At 39.1% G+C, this 15,284-nt stretch overlaps 1 protein-coding gene across 2 annotated transcripts in view; it reads left to right on the top strand.

The window, feature by feature from the left end:
• The first annotated feature begins 2 nt into the window (after positions 1-2).
• vwa8 (von Willebrand factor A domain containing 8) overlaps positions 3-15,284 on the top strand; it is a 67,423-nt gene continuing 52,141 nt past the window's right edge. Inside the window, exons 1-12 of one of the 2 annotated variants that reach the window (XM_044132156.1) lie at positions 3-297; positions 1,713-1,793; positions 1,888-2,018; positions 2,920-3,030; positions 8,411-8,578; positions 8,708-8,872; positions 10,069-10,118; positions 10,202-10,310; positions 10,414-10,518; positions 10,612-10,740; positions 12,518-12,652; positions 12,733-12,810. In XM_044132156.1, the coding sequence (XP_043988091.1) occupies positions 159-297; positions 1,713-1,793; positions 1,888-2,018; positions 2,920-3,030; positions 8,411-8,578; positions 8,708-8,872; positions 10,069-10,118; positions 10,202-10,310; positions 10,414-10,518; positions 10,612-10,740; positions 12,518-12,652; positions 12,733-12,810 (1,401 nt within the window). In that variant the 5' untranslated portion in view covers positions 3-158. The remainder of the gene's footprint in view (positions 298-1,712; positions 1,794-1,887; positions 2,019-2,919; positions 3,031-8,410; positions 8,579-8,707; positions 8,873-10,068; positions 10,119-10,201; positions 10,311-10,413; positions 10,519-10,611; positions 10,741-12,517; positions 12,653-12,732; positions 12,811-15,284) is intronic. The other variant, XM_044132157.1, reaches the window with a different exon arrangement.

A 15,284-nucleotide genomic window follows, 5' to 3' on the forward strand; every position in this document is an offset into this window, starting at 1 on the left:
TAAGCCTCGGACTCTTCTGTCCCTCTATTATTTTCCTCCGGCTCCGGCAGTATGAGCCGACAGATGTTATGAAATGGGAATAAGGCCGTTCCAGGCCAAGGAGTGACCCAAACTTGGGGCTTTTTGTATCCCGAAGGAACAACACAAGCAGCGACAGAATGCATTACCAGCTGCTACGCGGTGGCACCACGGCGGCTGTGGCCGCTAGAAGGGTGCGGAATATTCTGGGTTCGGTCTTGGGTCGGGACGGCTGGATGTGGAGATTCCATGAGGTCAAACTTGTGAGCACATCCTCAGGTAATCTTCAGGCTGGACTCCAGGGCTGACGCTTTCAGAAGGCTCAGCAGCGGAAGAATCAGGGATTCTGTTGGTGTTTATTCTAAATTCATGGACCATTGTTTGGGACTGCAGCAGCAGCTTGCTTCTCTGTTTTACACAAAGACCTGATTGGAGTTTGACTTGGTAAATTTCTGACCTCTGTGGTGATCAAAATGAGAATAAGTTGACGGAGAAACCAAGGTCAGCACTTGAACTAGTTTCTAGGTGAAAGGTCATCGACTTGCTTCTGTTGTCAGTTCCTTCAGTTTCAGTAGAAAATAATTGGCAGGCTAGTACTTCTGAGATTACTTATCATTTCGTACTTCTGTCACAGTATTACTAGTCCTGCAGTTTTTTAAAAACATTTGGGCTGATGGTTTGCTGTTTGCATATATAAAACTACTGGTACTAGCGGCACACCAGTAAATCGGTTCGATTTAAATAATTCTGTGATTGCCGATCAGCTGACACTCACATGAGAAATCAATCTTATCTACCGATCTGTCTACCTCCACTAAGTTATGAAAATCATCCACTGTCCCAGTTTGCGGTATCAGTGTTGCAAACTTAGTTACTTTGTCGCCACATTTAGCGATTTTTTTTTCAGACAAAAAAAAAAATATTGATATTGGCCAAAGTCTGAAACGGTGCACCAGGCATTTCAAATATCGGTGATCGGCCAGAAAAATGCCAGTAATTGCTAGATTCCAGTTAAAAGTAAACATTTCATTCCAATATTTTTTTTACTGCAAGAAAAATTAACTCATTGAATGTCATATGCAGAGGTGTGAACGAGTGTTTACCCTGTTCACGATTTTTCTTTTTTTCTCTCATTTTTTTTCATAATTAAATATCTCAGAACATAAAACCAACTTAAGTATTAGTGAAAATGCATGTTTTAAATGACAATATATTTAAAACATGGGAGAATATTTTTTTTCACACATACATGGCCTTATTTGAAAAGGTGATTTCATCTGAGCTCACTGTTTGTAGTCACACTCAGCTTCATTACTGTCACAGCTAGTTTGGGCTAAAGTTCATAAATGTGAGAAATGTTAAAAAAAAGAGAGAAAGAGAGAGAGAAAACAGGAAATCAGAACAACAGTAAACACTTTTCCACACCACTGTAGAATTTGTAAAGGGTTTTAAAGATTAGGGTGATGGCATTGCGGGCCTCTATTTTCATATTTAGACTTAAATACATTAAAATAACTCATTAAAATACCAGTGGAAGTTATAAAAAGCTGCTCAGCAATTATGAAAAGGGCTTGGCACTGCTGCAGTGTCAATGACTTTTTTCCCCTAAAATATAGAGAAGTGTAAAAATAATTTTCAATGTGACATAACAAAAGAAGTGCTTTTCAGGAAGACTCCTCATCCTCTTCTCTTAGCAGGTGACACTGTGACGATCGGAGAGATCTCCTACAAACTCAAAACCCCTCAGAATCCAGAACTGGTTCCCCTCAAATACCGTATGTGACGTTCAGTGTGTGTCCAGCTGTTCACTGAGCCACAGGCGTTGTGTTGTCGTCTAGATTCTTTAGCTCTCTGGTCTCCCTTCACCAGTTTCAGACTCTGTGCCCCAAACGGTGGCTCAACATCTCCGATGGATCATGCAGAAGGACCTTTTGGGCCAAGATGTGTTTCTCATCGGACCCCCAGGACCGCTAAGACGATCCATAGCCATGCAGTACCTCGTGAGTAACTTGAGAACAAACATTTGTTTTTGCCTATTATGCATACAAGAGGCAGTGAATAATTAGTAGAAGTTGTATTTAAGAATTTATGATGGCTGAAAAAGAAAATAATCATAGTGTTCTGTGGCCTAGTCAAAGTCCAAACCCCATTCTGACTGAAATGCTCCAGTGGGAACTGAAGAGAGCTTTAGATGTTTCATAAAGAGGGGTGGGCTTAGACTTTTATCATAATATTTTATCGTGCTATTGTGATAGCGATTAAAATAATGATAAAAAAAAACAACAATTTATAACTTATTTTTTAGGTAACTGCATAGCTCCGGATTCACACCGCCACAAACATAATACTGCTTTTAAAAAACATTCCCATTTGAAACTTCTTCAGGGCGCAGCATACTTAAAGAAATATGATTTATATCAATGATTTGGACACATATACTTTATTTAATCATAATTATTAATATTTATTTATGTTCTCTTGGAAAAAATTAGAGAAAATTAAAAACTTAACATTTTAGTCTGATTATTATTATTTTTTACCACTATCTGAATTTTATTATATCACTGATAAATCAAAATTCATGTCAAGAATTGACATGGCAAGAATTTTTTTTGACAATAAATGCCCATCCCTATTCATAACTTTGATGAACTCAGTCGTCTATTTTCCTTCTTAGACGACCTGAAAAACAGATCACATGAACAGTGTGATGCGAAAAAAGTGTTTCATTGCAGATTTTTGTATAGTTCAGGCATGAAGTTCAGGCATGAAAGCGTCTCAGTGGGAGACGTTCTGAGGAAAACAATATTAATTGTGTTATTGGTGCCATTTTTGTTGTTTTTCAGATGTTCAATTTAATGAGTTAATGAGTGAATTTTATTTCTTGTCGCTGTGAACTAGGAGCTGACAAGGCGTGAAGTGGAGTATGTGGCGCTCTCCAGGGATACCACGGAAACAGACCTGAAGCAGAGGAGAGAGATCCGATCAGGAACAGCCTTCTACATCGACCAGGTTCTTCTGATTTCTGTTGGATTCGTAGAATTCAATCAAGTTTGATTTTCTTCTGGTATTTCATCATTTTCAACTGGTATTAGTTTCACTTGAATGCTAAGTCAAAATGCTAGGATACAAAGGTAAACTACAACTGATGATCAGATCAACTCTGTATGCTGCATGCTTGAACGCTCAGTAGCTTTATAATGCAGTAAAACGACTTTCACTAAAGATATGAGTGTCATCTGCAAACGCAGTGAACATTAGTCTATCAGTGAAATTGATAAAGAAATGCCTTGATTTCCATATAACATGATGCAAAGCCATGGGCCTAAATCAACTACTTGGATAAAAGACTGGATATCATTACAAAAATGTCTGCAGTTGTGGAAGTTCCTCCTTACAGATATTACAATATAGTTTTTCATATAGATAAAAGTCTAATACCATAAGAGTGTGTGAAATTAAATGTCAAATTAAAGAGGCAGTCATTAAAAAAAAAAATCATGTTCATCCATGTTTTTTCCTTCCTGAGTTAAATTTCAATAGCTGCGTTTTCATTACGAATGTGCGCAGATCTCTGTCGATATTCCGCCAATGTTGAAAAAACACACTTTGGCAATTCCATTAAAAAAAGAAACGCATTTAAGTCGTTAAAAATTATGCCACACCATCCTTTTTCTACCACTTCCTGTCTGTCATCTTCTTCGTCTTTTTCCGCCAGTAGTAACATTCAGTTGTTGATCACATGAACGGTGTGATGCGAAAAAAGTGTTTCATTGCAGATTTTCGAAATACACAAACTGTGATACAGCTGAATAACCACCTCATCCTTGTTCAACAACTTTTTAGATTTAGAAAAAAATGTGTTTTTTTCTGAATTGGTGCCAGGTGCAATTTATTTTCATGACTCCAATTTGCGCAGTTTTACGCTCTATAGAAACACAGTCAGTGTTGAGCCTTTTACTAAGTGCTAAAACCAGCAACACAATGCTTCTAGGACTATTAGATAATTTAAAAATGACCAACAATAATTACCTTGTAAATGACCACTATGCATAAAAATAACACACTGCAGCACTTTTTTTTTTCCATTGGTCATTTGAACTGTTCTTCAGGTGATAATAGGCCGACTTTGTAGCTGTCTTTATGTGGGTCTGAATGTTCATGTCTGAGTCCGGGCCTGAAGCTGACCTTTAGTTTCTAACTGTAGTAACTGAAGCGGTACTTTGACTCTAAATTGTTCCTCGAGTCAACAATCTCAGGGATTGTTGACTCGAGGTTTTCTGAACAGAAACAAAACTGAAGAGTTTTTTGTTCAAAACTGAATAGTTTTGTTTCTGTTCAGCCAGAGAAAGTTCTGGAAGATCCAATCATTGATTGGTTCTCAGCATCTGTTCAGTTCTTGGTCGGGTTTGTAGTCCCCCATCTGCGAATTATGATCTATTGTAAATTGAGCGAATAGGAGAATGTAGATATTAAATCAAAGAACTACTTGGACAATGTCACGGGACAACATGTGATTTTTGTCCACTCAGATTAAAATGTACCTATTGACATGATGAATATTGAGAGAAAACACTTTCTATGTCCCTAGGGGAAAATTCTTAGTTGTTGAGCTACTTTTATCCAAACTGTTAAACATCAGCAAATATAAATATAACAATAGCAATATAAAACCTATAACACAAGTGTAAAATTACAGGTAGTTAAGTATGACTTAAACATAAAATAAATTCAATAAATGAATTGAAATAAGAATGAATGGCCCAAAGTCCAAATCTAAATCCAGTTGAGAATGTCGGGCGACACTTGAAAGTTGATGTTTGCAGATGAACTGTTTTTGACAAATAATTTGTTGCTGCAATCGGATGGATTCATAAAACTCAACTTCATTGAACAACAACATTATTATTTATCGCAGTAATTACTTTGGCCATTTGTCGTCCAGCAAAATGTGTTATTGCGACATTCTCAGTTGCCACAGAAACCATAACATGGCATCCACAAGTTTCAAAATATCAAATATCAGACTTTTTAATGCCTCAGCCACCCTGGTCAGAATCAACCCTCGCTTATTGTTTTTATGAAAGCATTATGTAAAGGTACCAAAAGGTTTTACGCGTTGCCTTCCTGAGAACCACCATCCAGTGTGGCCATGGTGAGTTGGCATGTATTATTATTATTTTTTTTAGGAGTTTTATGTTGTAATTTCCGCCTGTGGGTGCAACTTTCTGCAGTGTTGGATCTGATTACTGTTTTAGGGATGATAATGTGTGGGTGTGGATTGGAAAGCTTCTCTTTCTGAGGGTAGTTTGGTATCGTAGGAGGTGTTAACTAGAACATCCAACTATTCCTCTGGGCCCTGTGCTGCTTTGTAGCCCTATATTCATGCTTAATGTGTCAATCCCCGCGCATCCACTGTCCCTCCCCGCTCCTTAACTCCTCTCAACCCCTCTCCCCCTGCCGTCATGCCACCCCTCAAGTTTCCACCCAAGCCGTAGTCACATGGATATAATCCCTTTCTTGTTATAATTTTGACATTTGAAGTCACCCCTGTGCTGTTGCCAAGCTCTTATGTAAGGCAGCTTATCTTGCCACCTCCACCAGAGCTCAATTTAAAGTGCAGTCAGTTCCATCTAATTATGAGCTCCAAGCAGAACGTCTGAGAAACTTGACGCACCTTCAGAGAAACGTTTACCTTCTGTTCCAGCAGGTAGACCCTCCCAAGAAATCAGTGTAAAGTCTGTCCACCAGCTTTCTTTTTCCTCTCAGGTTGTCCACACCTCCTTCAAAAAGTCTTAAATTATTGTATCTAAAATGAACACTTTAAAATGTCTGAGTTTGAAAATGTTTGATTGTAACACAGCAGGATCCCCTCAGCAACCACCCATATCTCTAATAGTTTTTCAGTCTTAAATTTAATTCAAGGTCTTTGTTTGTTTTATGAATTTGACATTCTGAAACATGTGGATACCCTGTTTCTGTTGCTGTGGAAACTAGGCCTGTCACAATAACAAATTTTGCTCGATGATAAATGGTCAAAGTAATGAGTGCGATAAATAATAATGTCTGTGTTTCGTGAGAATTTATGGGATTTTTCAGTAGCGTTTGATTAATGTTGGACATCAAAACTGTCAGATGGCAGAGAAGGTTGTGGCTCCTAAGTGTTGAGTTTGCATAAAATTCAGAGGTGGGTAGAGCGCCGCAAAAATATTCTCAAGTAAGAGTAGAGATACTTTGACATATTTTTACTCAAATAAAAGTAAAATGTAGCCATCCAAGAAATGACTCTAGTATCTGTACTTGTATCTTTGAAAAAAGATACAAGTACAGAGTAACTGATCCAGTTATCAATAGCAATTATTTAAATAAAAAATAACAAAATCAAGCAAAATATTTTTTTTTTCCAAACCAGTTTCTTTCAATTAAAAAAACAAACAAACAAAAAAACTGATGAAACTCTTTAGAGCCTGAGAAAAGCTTCACTCCAAGTGAAATCCTGGGCTGACCCCTGAGTAGCCTTGGCCTGGTTTGACCTTTCAGATGGTTCTCCTCTATAGTTACCATGGGCTTGGATTTTAGTGAAGTTATCGCCTACAGACCTTAAGATGAAAGTGCAAGAGAGCCGTCAGTAGTTAAAACTCTTAACGGACGAGATCAGAATCAGAGAGGATCTGTTTCTGCTTCTTCTGGGATCCATTCGGGACGGAACAGAAGGCCCGTCTGTGCTCTCTCTCGATCCTGCGTCACTCGCATTTCTAACAATTATCTGATTACAGCGTTGGTGCCGAAAATGGACCAAGAGTTAAATTTAGAGCATCTGGTCCCCACTACGGCTTTATAGCTCTGCTTCCCACACAACCTGCCACACATTTACATGTTAACCTAATTACACGGCCGTCCGCTCTGCGGTCCACCCAGACTGCTAAAGTTTCCTGTCTCTTGACGTCAAGATGGGCTCTTTGAATTCCGCTGAAGAGTGCGCTCGCAGTCAGACGCACATGTGCTGCTCGACAAACTAAACGAAAAAAAAAAAAAGTTTTATTTGGTGGCCAAAAATAGGTTTTCCTAAAGGAGTTTTGTTTTGAATGTTTTTGGGACTTGTTTGAAGCATACCCAGCTGGCATTACACCCCAGGTTAAAAATATTAAGGCGTTACAGGATTTTAAAACAAAACGATGACATGATGATGATGATGATAATGGTTGCTTTTGAATTATTTTTTTTTTTAAACCAAAAATGAATCATTATTCCTGCTGCTGCTAAAATAATAGAATAAATTCATTATTTCCACTATTATAATACTAAAACAAAGTTGTTGTGGTTTTTTCCTTTTATTTTGATGCATAGTTTTAAGTAACAGAGTGAAACTTTGGTTAATTTGAAGTTGTTAAAATGAGGCATTTATGCCTTATTGCTAAATTCAGCATTTTTCAAAAGTTTGTAAGGAAATGTTCCCCTTTTGTCTCGATGTTCTCTCTATTTTAACATTAAGAGTCTACAGGATGTTATTTGCTGTTAATTAGCTGGGCTATTATCTGCTTGGCTAGCTAGCCAGCAGTGGGTAGTGCTCACTAACTTTACTTAAACGTGTCACTGATAGAAAAACTAGCTGAGTTCACTCAGCAACAACATTCACACCGAATAGTGTCGATTCTAGTGACTTGGTTGTGCTTAAGTATGGTGCGGTTCCTAATTAAAAGGATCACATTTTTATGATGCTAATTAGCTTTTAGCATGATTAGCATCACCAAGACAAAAAACAGTTGTTTTTTTCCCTTGATAATGTCAGTCCTGTTACTTTAACAGGTTTCTTCCTTCCTTCTTTTTTTAGCATTTTTTATTGCTCTTTAACTTCATTTAAATGTCTCACTGATAATTGAACTAGCTAACGCCCACACCGAAAAGTGTGGATTTTAGAGTGAGTTAGTTGTGCTTATGTATGTCGCAATTAATAATCGTAAAAAAATATGTATATTTCTATGATGCTAATTAGCTATTAGCATGATAAGTATCATCAAAGCAAAAAAACAGTTACTTGTTTTCCCTTGAAAATGTCGGTCTTGTTACTTTAACAGCAAAGCATCTGTCATTGCTCTATAACTTTAAATGTGACTTAAGTTGTAGGAACGATATTCAGAGGAACGTTTGTGGTTTAAAAATTATTAATTTATGTTTTTTTAAAGAAATAAAAAAAACTGGTTTTTAGACAGGAAGTAGAAACCCGAAGTTTGAAAGAATTGAACATCAGGTGGCCGTGTCACTAACAGCCTTCACATAAGCGTCACTGAAAGCTTAAATCGTCGACTTGTGGTTGGAGTCTGTAACAAACCAGCTCCTAAATAAATACTGTAAGATAACAGGCTTCATTTTACTGCCTCTACCTTTGCTCCAGTGTGCCGTAAGAGCAGCAACACAAGGTCGCGTTCTGGTCCTGGAGGGCCTGGAGAAAGCAGAGAGAAACGTCCTGCCTGTCCTCAACAACCTCCTGGAGAACAGAGAGATGCAGCTGGAGGACGGACGCTTCCTGATGTCGGCCGAGCGCTACGACAAGCTGCTGCAGGTAAGGACGGTGGCACGCATGTCAGTCACCATTCTCAGTCAAAACTTTTTGAGATTTGGAAATTTGGCTGTCTGAGTTTGGAAGGTGAAATAGTGAAAAGTGCTTTCTTTCTATGTCTGGGCTTTTCAGGAACACACCAAGGAGGAGCTGGACAGCTGGAAGATTGTCCGTGTGAGTGAGGACTTCCGGGTCATCGCTCTTGGTCTGCCGGTTCCCAAATACAAGGGCAACCCTCTGGATCCTCCTCTCCGCTCTCGCTTCCAGGCCAGAGACATCTACTACCTTCCTTTCAAGGTCAGAGCGGAGCCCTGCACTCTGTTAGCGCATCTCAATAAGGACTTTGACTGAGGAAACTGTACACTGACTCGCAAAAGTGACACTAAAGAGAACCACGCCCCCAACAGGAAGCTGCCACCTCCATGTTTTTATGTGTGGGTGGTGCATTCAGGGTTTTCTACCAGACTTAGCACTGTGCTGGTAGACCAACATGATGAAATGAGTTGATACGTAGGAATATTTAATGCCTCTAGGATGTTGTGATGCATTTTGTGATTGTTGTGGCCTCAAATTATAGATTTTTGCAGCAAATTTTTTCAAATAGCTGCAGTCACAGCTGTAATTTTTTTTTAAAACTTTTATTTTTGCCCCACTCCAGTTATGCCCATGACTGCATGCATGGTATAACCAGAACCTACAGAACATCTCAAAATCATGTTTTGTACACACACAAAAAAACAAATGTTACCATTAAATGTTGTGAAACAGGAAGTTAAATTAGAAGGGAACTAAGGCGATTGGTCAAAATCCAGCTGATTTGCAGCTGAATCAGGAAAGAAGAAAATACAGAAAACGTTACAGTGATTGGTCAGATTTACAGAAAAGTCCTTTGACTTGTGAAAAGTGCAAGTCTGTGCACAGTTTGCAACTGATGAGTGAATTTGCGTTAATAGTTGCGATCACAACATCACAACTTCCTGGAGGGAAGTATTCTACTTTATTAAGGCACTGAATTGTTGATAAATAATGAGAACACCCCTGCAGCTTTTAAGGTTTTGAAAGGGTGTGCACTTCAAAAAACAAAACCTTACCAAGTATTTTCTTTAGTCTATAGTTCAAATATCTTAGTACACTTAAAATAAGACAAAACTAACTTACAAGCAGCTTTTTGGCAAAATGTAAGAGCTTGTTTAGAGTCAATAATTCCTTAATATTGATGAAAATGTACAAGTTCCACTTGCAGATTATTTAACTTATAACAAGACATTTTTCACATTTTATAATTTCCTAAACAAACTAGTACATTTTCATCAATATTAAGAATTACTGACTTAAGCTCCTATTTCTTGCTGAAACGTTACTTTGTAAGTTAGTTTTGTCTTGCTACAAGTATACTAAGATATTTGCACTAGAAACCAAACCAAAGATACTTAGTAATATTTTGTGTTATTTGCAGTGTGCCTCCACTTCAGTTCTCATCTTTCCACTTTCAGGACCAGCTGGAGTTGTTGTACAGCGTGGGGCCAAATGTTGCTGCTGAAAGGTGAGGCATTATAGTTTCAAATACTTTTCAGATAAGTTCTGAAGTGTCTCACGAGGAGCCTCGTGTTGTGTTTGGTGTCGTAGGGTTTCCCAGCTTCTGTCACTCGCCACAACGCTCTGCTCCCAGGAATCCTCCAGTCTGGGCCTCCCCGACTTCCCTGTGGATAACCTGGTTTCTGCGCTTCATGTTCTGGTAGGATTTAGAAAGATAAATCAGAACTGTATTAAAAAAAAAGAGAAAAAGAGCAAAAAAAACCAAAAAAACATACGCTATTGTTTATGTTTTATTGCTGCAGAACACGTTTCCCATGCTGTCCTCCCAGCAGCTCGTCCAGAGACTTTATCCCTACAAGAGCATCCTGGGAAAGGATGGACACACTGCTGTGGAGAGTGTGTTGAGTGTGAGTGCAGCAGATTCGTGTGTTTTTAAGTGGCTTCCTTCCATCAGCATACAATGAAAACCTGACAGACGTGTTGCTCCTTGTCACTCGTAGCGGTTTGAGCTTCTGGACGGCCGTCGCCAGGCAGCGCCCAGCAACGTTTTGAGCGTCTCCTCCTCCAGTGACCGTGAAGGCCACGCGGAGGTCACGGTGCAGGCTGCTGATAAAGAAGTCACCTTTCAGGTATCAGGACAATGTCTGCTGCCTAGCATGTCTACCTTGAGTTAAAACTGGTTTATTTTCTTTCATTTTCAACTTGCCTGCCGATCTTGGATAAGTCTGACTTTAGTTTGGTCGATCTTCCCTGTGTTTTCTTTTCCCCCTCCCTTTCTTAAACATGGAACACTGTGTTCTGTGTGTGTGGGGGGATGAGTGCATTTTTTTGGTGTTTGTCAAACATGAGGTCATAGATTTTCAGTCAGGTTGATGTCTCAGGTCATGTAATTAATATATCCTTGTCATGTTACTGCATACTTTTATTATGGAAGATCTAATTCCACAGGAAATACCACCTTAGGTTGTTTTCCTGTTTTGGAAACTAGCTGTATTTCCATTACAAATGTATACAAAACTTTATTGATATTCCACTAAAGTCAAAGAAACACAATTTTCGTAATTTTGTTTAAAATGAGTTCAACTTGCATATTAGCGCATGCAAATGAACCTCCTGGCGCCATGTTTGTTTCCTAACAGGAAGCTATGGTTGTTTTGAAGCAATCTGGCTGACGGACATTGGTTTTAGCTTTGCGATACACCGCCCCCTGTGGGCTTGGACTGTTTAAAACAACACTCAGGGGCTAATTTGTTTGGGTTTATGTGGATGAAAACTTTTCTGAAGTCAGAAAAGTTTCAATGTAATACTTTTGAAAAATGTGGTGGAGATATTTGTTTTCATAAAGATCTGGCTACATGCGGACAAAGCCTCGATTACTCAAGAGACAACTGATGCCAACCACATAGGATTTAATTGACTTTCTCTTGTGGTTTAACTTCCCAAATATATTATAATTAGTATACTTTATACAACACAATGCAATTTTATTTATAACGCACTGTAAAACAAAATTGTTGGCCAAAGTGCTGTACATCAAAACAAAGAACACAAACAACTAAACAAAACAACAACTAAGCCATTAAAACCAACACCTCCGTCTGTGTCAAATAACGTAAGATGTAAGAAAAAATATTTTTAATAAAGGGAATGAATTGACCTTTATTTGCTTGAAATCTGTCATTTAAATTACTGATTTAAATGCTACTTCCATTGTAAAAACATCGTAAGAATGAGCAGAATGAGAGTTCTCTGGTGTAGAAGTTTCAAATGTCTGATTTCATTGGTACTTGATATTTCAAGAAATATGATTGTTACGACATATAACTATTAAAAAAATATAGTTTTTTATTAGTCTCAAACTAATAAAATATCAAGATCTCAAATTAATAACTAACCCTAACACTGACCCTATGTCCAGTTGTTTAGTACCACTAGACATTTTAATAAAATGTTGTACTACATGGTATAAACTTCCCTTATGGGCATAAAAGAGAAATAGCTTATCATCAACATAAGTAAAAGACTCTGAAAGAGTCCAGTGAATGTAAATCCATCAAACTGATTATCTGATTGTTTTAGGCAAATAAATAATTGCCTCTAAACAAAAGTACATCAAAACAGCTCAAAAGTTCAAGAAAATCCTAAGTTCTTACAGCTGAAGAGAAGTTGTCCAGATCATCAAGAACGTCAAGGCAAGAGCTACAAATGCAGGGATGAAGGCATCTGGACATCCTATAATGTCCAACAAACATCCCATAGCTTTCTAACAGTCCATGTTGGAGGTCACTTGTTGGTGTTTTCGATTTATCAGTCCTGAGCATGGTTAAAACTTCCTCCATAGATTGCCTCTTCCAAAAATCCTAAACCATTTGCTACCAAAGCTTTGATGCAGTGATGTAATTTCAGGTTCCAGCAGGCAGCAAAGAGCTGCGCCCACCTAACAGCAGCCTCACCTTCATCAACACACCCAGCCACTCGCAGCTGCTGGCTGAGATGATGCAGTCGCACATGGTGAAGGATTTGTGCCTGATCGGCGCCAAGGTAGAGAACACTCAGCTTCCACACACACACATAGACACACAAACGCTGTCTGATGTTTCTACCGTTGTCATGGTTCCCAGGGATGCGGGAAGTCAGTGATAGCAAGAGAGTTTGCCGAGATGCTGGGATACAGCATAGAGCCGGTCATGCTCTACCAGGTAAATATGAAACATTAAATCTGCTGCTTTTAGCCATTTTTTAAAAATCTGTGAAAGTTGGTGCAGACAATAGGAACATCTTCGCTACAGGAACCGTTTCCAGGGACTGCATGGGGTAGTTTTCTGGGCGCAATTATTACCAACTACGCTGCTGTTGCATTTACAGTACAAATTTACCCCAGGATATTAGCCTGGTGGTGAGGAAGTAGTTTTTCCTTCACCAAGAACTGTGTAGAGGGAGGGTATGATGTAAAATTTACTTTTTTGATGTAATGTTATAATGTTGTACCATCATCAGAACTATATCTGGAATGTTGATTTGATTCTTTCACTCATGTTCGAGAAATCCATTAATCTCTCTCAATGGCCATGCAAGGGTTCCACCAAGCTCCGCCTCCCACTGCCGCTAGTCTGGAGGAATCCAGCTCCTCCAGACTAGTGGCAGCAGCAGTTATCATACACCTGGTGGAACTGCGCATCTGCTGAACTCATCATAAGAACTTCTTCTCAGTCCAATGCTCCTAACAACGTTTGCTAACGGCTTAACTGAGAAACCTTGTGAAGACTTCCTGAAGGCAGAGTTTTAGAAAGAACAGGAGCTTCTTAAAGAGACAGAGGCCTGATTTCAAGTCTATAAATTGTGAACTCAAATTTTGTTTAAGTCATGTTTGATATATTCAACATATTTGTAGAAATTAAAGGAAACATAGGTACTTGATTGTGCTATTAAAGCGCTCTATGACGATACATAATACTGCCCTTTTAAATGTCCAGCCTCATGTTTGTTTCAGAACTTTTTATGTCGTTTCCTTCAGTGGTCCTTGATGCAGCGCCACCACAGGCCAGGGAGGGAACCGGATTTTCAAAGGGTTTGGTTCATTTGACACAGTGCAGTGTGAAAACAAACTGCACCAGCTGAAAAATCAAACCGAGTCTATCAGGTGTTAAAACGTCCATAAAAGTTGAATGGGTCTGAGAGCAGTGCTTTCTAAACATTTTCTGACAATTCAGGGATTACTTGACTTTGTGTCTACAGCTAAAAAAAAAACCTCCCTGTGTAAATAACGGCTTTGATGATTTACGTGACCCTGGAGACTCTGCTTTGATTGGAGTTCCAGGACCGCTCTGTATCTGAAGCACCGATTCGGTGCAACAGGACGGCCAGTCGCTCTCTAAGGAGACGCTTTCACAGCTCAGCAATCACTGCCTGGAACAAATGACCCAACTCTGCTTGTCTTCCCACTTCTACCCTTAAACTCTGCTGTGACATGTTAGCATGATATTAAATATGACAGGGTTGCTCAGCAGAGACCGCCCTAACAGAAAAAGTGCCATTAGGTGTTATCTGTAAAGCAGAGATATCCTGTTTAGCAGCCGGGTCAGATCATGTGGGGACAGAGTTAATAGAGTTGATGGAAAAAGTCCCCCAGGTTTCTGTTCTCATTCACATTGGTGGGATTGTTGGGTTGCATTTCTTTTTTCAAACTGTTTCTTTTATCAGATTTTAGATTGTTGAAAGCCAGAGTCTGTATGCTACTGACTTTGCTAAAAGAGCCAAATTTAGACATTATGCATGGCTACATGAAATAAATCTGTCACTTAGCTCAGCAGTCTATTGTCAGCCAGTCGGCTTTTTTTTTCAATCACTTTTCAAGTTCAGGGAATGTGCTTCATAAAGATAAACTATGATATGATATGAAAAGTTGGACCAATGTCATTATCTGATACCTGATATTTATCGATATATATATTTCTACCTTCGCAACAGCATGAATAAACAACCACATGGCTGACATTAGTTTTCTGCTTCACTTTAACGCCCCTCAGATGCAAATGAACGATGGTTATTTTTCAGATTTTTTGTTTATATCCATTTAATCTACTGATCAAACTTCATGAACATTTTTCTACGTGTACAAGCTCAAAATTTCACTTGCGCGAATTACGCCGGTGGCTTGACTTGATGAGAACAAGCGGCTGCTGCTTTGTCGCACAAATTTCATAGGAAATGAAGGGAGAGAAACATTTCTAAATGAACAAAATTACTTCCTTTAAACCTTCCTGAATATAAAACTCTTTAAAACTTAGAGTCTTCAGACATGTTTGGCTTGACAAAATGAAACTTAAAAAAAAAAAAAATCTACATACAGTGGCGGTTTTTGATGCATGGGCAGTTGTCCAGGGCATCATCAAAAAGGGAAGGAGACACCCAAGAACTAGGAAAAAATCCTTCTTTGTCCGTTGTCTCCTCAACAAGCACAATACTACTTTAATGTATGTGAAGTGAAATAAGTTTCCTTAAGTTGCTGTAGAGCAACTTCCTGCGGACCGGGGGGGGGTGGGGGTGGGGGGTGGAGGGGCGGGGGGGGGGTGGGGGGGCGGGGGGGGGTGGGGGGGCGGGGGCGGCGGTGTGAGGCTCAAACGGGGGGATGCGCGTTGTGAGCTGGTGCAAGACTCAACACTCGGCATCCGGT

The sequence above is a fragment of the Gambusia affinis genome, linkage group LG11 (assembly GCF_019740435.1).
Source record: "Gambusia affinis linkage group LG11, SWU_Gaff_1.0, whole genome shotgun sequence".
Lineage (NCBI taxonomy): Eukaryota > Metazoa > Chordata > Actinopteri > Cyprinodontiformes > Poeciliidae > Gambusia > Gambusia affinis.